The following is a 3,636-nucleotide window of genomic DNA, read 5'->3' on the forward strand; positions in this document are numbered from 1 at the left end:
AAAGCGGAGGATTTGTCCAGCTCCTCGGCTTCTGCAATCATCTCCGCCATGGCCAGGATATCGGCTTCCAGGGGGTTGGACGGGATTTTCACTTTCAGCTCTTCAATGGCTTCCAAGATTTTGTCTGTGCTCTCCAGAGTGGTGGGAAGCAGCAGCGGCACAGGCACCTACCGAAAGGAGGAAACCGCCGGTTATAAAGGGGAACACCAGCCATCCGACAACCAGGCCGGGGCTACTCCATGCATAATACAGAGTGGAAGGAGACTCACCGGAAGGGGCATGGTGAAGGGAACAGGCACTTTCTGAGAGTATAAGTTCATGGGAATTGGCACAAATATGGGCACCGGAATGGGCAGCACGATGATCTGCGGCTTCCAATCCGCTTCTAGGGGAGAAACCAAACAAACCATGTGACATCGGGGGCGTTCCCACGCTTCAGACAGACGTATATCGAACATCTGATGACACTCCAAAACATAAAAAGGTCCTCCCCAGCGCTCCTCAGCGCTCCTCAGCCCTCCCCAGCGCTCCTCAGCCCTCCCCAGCGCTCCTCAGCCCTCCCCAGCGCTCCTCAGCGCTCCCCAGCGCTCCTCAGCCCTCCCCATTGCGGGGGACCGTGGGACTGGGCGGGGGGGGAGGGGCGGAGGCCGTCTGCGGGGATTGTGGTTTTGGTGAAGCCTAAAAAAAAAAAAGATAAACATTCAATAAACAAGTGACGGCAACACAAGTGATGCGGGTTCATCATGCGATCAGGTCTACCTCAGTAGCAGCATGTAAACCTTTCACATGGCACACGGATGAATCATGTTAATCACACACGTGTATTTGTTTACGTTAATTTCTTATTCATTTTCGTACTGTAATTGTATCAGACAATTGCAGTATATAGAAGAAAGGTTACTGGGAGGGGGTGGATGCAGTGGTGGTAGCTAAGACATACGCACCATCGCCGGTTGTTTCATATCGGCAGGGATACTCACCGGGCTGCTCTCGCTTTTCGCCTGCGAGTTTGGGGTGGTTTTGGTTCCTACACTTTGACCTGTAAAATGAATATAGAACATAAATATTCGGCGCAGGTTTATACCGTACTAGGACAGACGTACTCAACCAGAGGAACCCTGAGCAATGAACAGACGGATCAGCATCATCTAGCCCTTTCCTCTCCATCCCAGCTGCCCCTTTCATGCATTGGATTCCAGTTCTTTCAATCATGGAGGCTCAGCATCACATGTGGGTGTTACCCAGGGGCGGATCTCATGCAAATAAGGCCTGCCTGGGAACACCCACTACATTTGCATAACTCCTCCCAAGAGCCCGCCCACTGCTTGTATCAGGACTCATGAGAGAAGTACAGAGTCAGGGCGCTGTGATGTTTTCCTGAAGCTATGTACAGCCCCCCTGCCGGCTCCTCCCACCAGCCATGGTCTGCCCGCCGGCTCCTCCCACCAGCCATGGTCTGCCCGCCGGCTCCTCCCACCAGCCATGGTCTGCCTGCATTGTATGAGAAGCACAGAGACCCAATGATGACATCACCGGGGTGTAATGAAAATGGGAAGGTTGCATTTCACGATGTCATTATGTTAATGAGGAGGGAGGAGCCAGGGAAGGCCACGCAGTACTTCCTGCTCACACACCTTTCTTACTGTGCAGCAAGCTCTCGGGCCCCTTCTGGGTGTCCAGATTCGGCTGGTTCTGCTGATTGTAGAAACGTAACAGACATTGCTGGTTGCAGAAATGTTTGATCTCCCCTCTCCAGTGAATCGTCTCCACCAGTTTTCCCTGCCGCTTGCATGCGTGACATCGGGCTGCCTGCGGGGGGACAGAAAGCATCATGTGAGGGGCTTCGACAATATGGGAACGGCCTCCCCCCCTCCCCCATAGACATGACCTCCTCCCCACTTCTATCCCCGCCTCTCCCATAGACATGACCTTCTATCCCCGCCTCTCCCATAGACATGACCTTCTATCCCCGCCTCTCCCATAGACAGGACCTTCTATCCCCGCCTCTCCCATAGACAGGACCTTCTATCCCCGCCTCCCCCATAGACATGACCTCCTATCCCCGCCTCCCCGATAGACATGACCTCCTATCCCCGCCTCTCCCATAGACATGACCTCCTATCCCCACCTCCCCATAGACATGACCTCCTATCCCCGCCTCCCCTATAGACATGACCTCCTAATCCCCGCCTCCCCATAGACATGACCTATCCACGCCTCCCCATAGACATGAAACGTACCTTGAAGTACCACAGCAGATACTTGCTCTTGCATTCCTCACTACAGAAGTCCCATGTGCTGCCGTCCAGTTCTTCGGTGACAGCACGCTGGCAGGTCTGAGAACAATACGTACAGGTTATACAGCACAGGCCGAGGTTCTTGGTAAAGTCTTGCTTGTATAGCAGCACACAACCTGTACAAAGAGAATACGTGTCACTATAGAGGCGGCTGCATGTCACACAGATCAGCCATTATACATGCGTCATACATGGAGGACGCACAGTACTTAGCAGGAGTATAGTACAGGACCTTATTCACAATGAGTTTCCAATCATCAGATACAGCAAGAGCCGGAGATACAACCCAGACCCAAATACAAGCCACGTGCAACTCTACACACAACATGGCAACTTAAAGTGGAGCCACCATAACGTGCAGGAGGCTGCAAGGGCAGCACTGAAGTCACTCCCATGCTCCTCCCACCAGGGCAGTGATTGACAGCTGCTCTGTTCCATCTACCCTCCTGAGCCCTTGCCCTAAGCCACTCCCATGCTCCTCCCACCAGGGCAGTGATTGACAGCTGCTCTGTTCCATCTACCCTCCTGAGCCCTTGCCCTAAGCCACTCCCATGCTCCTCCCACCAGGGCAGTGATTGACAGCTGCTCTGTTCCATCTACCCTCCTGAGCCCTTGCCCTAAGCCACTCCCATGCTCCTCCCACCAGGGCAGTGATTGACAGCTGCTCTGTTCCATCTACCCTCCTGAGCCCTTGCCCTAAGCTCCTCCCACCAGGGTAGTGATTGACAGCTGCTCTGTTCCATCTACCCTCCTGAGCCCTTGCCCTAAGCCACTCCCATCATGGCAGTGATTGACAGCTGCTCTGTTCCATCTACCCTCCTGAGCCCTTGCCCTAAGCCACTCCCATGCTCCTCCCACCATGGCAGTGATTGACAGCTGCTCTGTTCCATCTACCCACCTGAGCCCTTGCCCTAAGCTCCTCCCACCAGGGTAGTGATTGACAGCAGCTCTGTTCCACCTACCCTCCTGAACCCTGCTCTAAGTCACTACCCTGCTCCTCCCACCATGGCAGTGATTGACAGCAGCTCCTCCCGAGCACGCACTATGGCTGTATGTGAGCAGTGCATGCCCCCTGACCAGGAAAGCGCACGTTTGGGGCACATGGGTGGAAAGTACTAATGATTCAGGTTTTATAATGAGCATTTCATTCTACGAGGATGGACTTACCTTCACTGCAGAAGTTCTTCTCTACCCCAGAAAAGCGGATCTTCTCATGGAGAAGCTTCTCCTGCTTGCAGTATTCACACTGGGACACGACTCCGTGGAGGCGCTTGTAATCATCACAGCAATCCTTACAACAGAACTGGTAGACGTGGTCCTGGAAAGGGGACAGGAGACG

At 53.8% G+C, this 3,636-nt stretch overlaps 1 protein-coding gene across 1 annotated transcript in view; it reads right to left on the reverse strand.

Moving 5' to 3' along the window:
• The window catches only part of ZMYM3 (zinc finger MYM-type containing 3), a 25,674-nt gene that overhangs the window by 5,873 nt on the left and 16,165 nt on the right, over nucleotides 1–3,636 (reverse strand). Inside the window, exons 11-16 of the mRNA XM_018574719.1 lie at nucleotides 2,241–2,413; nucleotides 1,635–1,809; nucleotides 981–1,039; nucleotides 609–678; nucleotides 270–385; nucleotides 4–167 (exon numbers count right to left, since the gene is read on the reverse strand). Coding sequence (XP_018430221.1) covers nucleotides 4–167; nucleotides 270–385; nucleotides 609–678; nucleotides 981–1,039; nucleotides 1,635–1,809; nucleotides 2,241–2,413 — 757 coding nt within the window. The remainder of the gene's footprint in view (nucleotides 1–3; nucleotides 168–269; nucleotides 386–608; nucleotides 679–980; nucleotides 1,040–1,634; nucleotides 1,810–2,240; nucleotides 2,414–3,636) is intronic.

The sequence above is a fragment of the Nanorana parkeri genome, unplaced genomic scaffold, assembly GCF_000935625.1.
Source record: "Nanorana parkeri isolate BGI_ZX_2015 unplaced genomic scaffold, ASM93562v1 scaffold3183, whole genome shotgun sequence".
Classification (NCBI taxonomy): Eukaryota; Metazoa; Chordata; class Amphibia; order Anura; family Dicroglossidae; genus Nanorana; species Nanorana parkeri.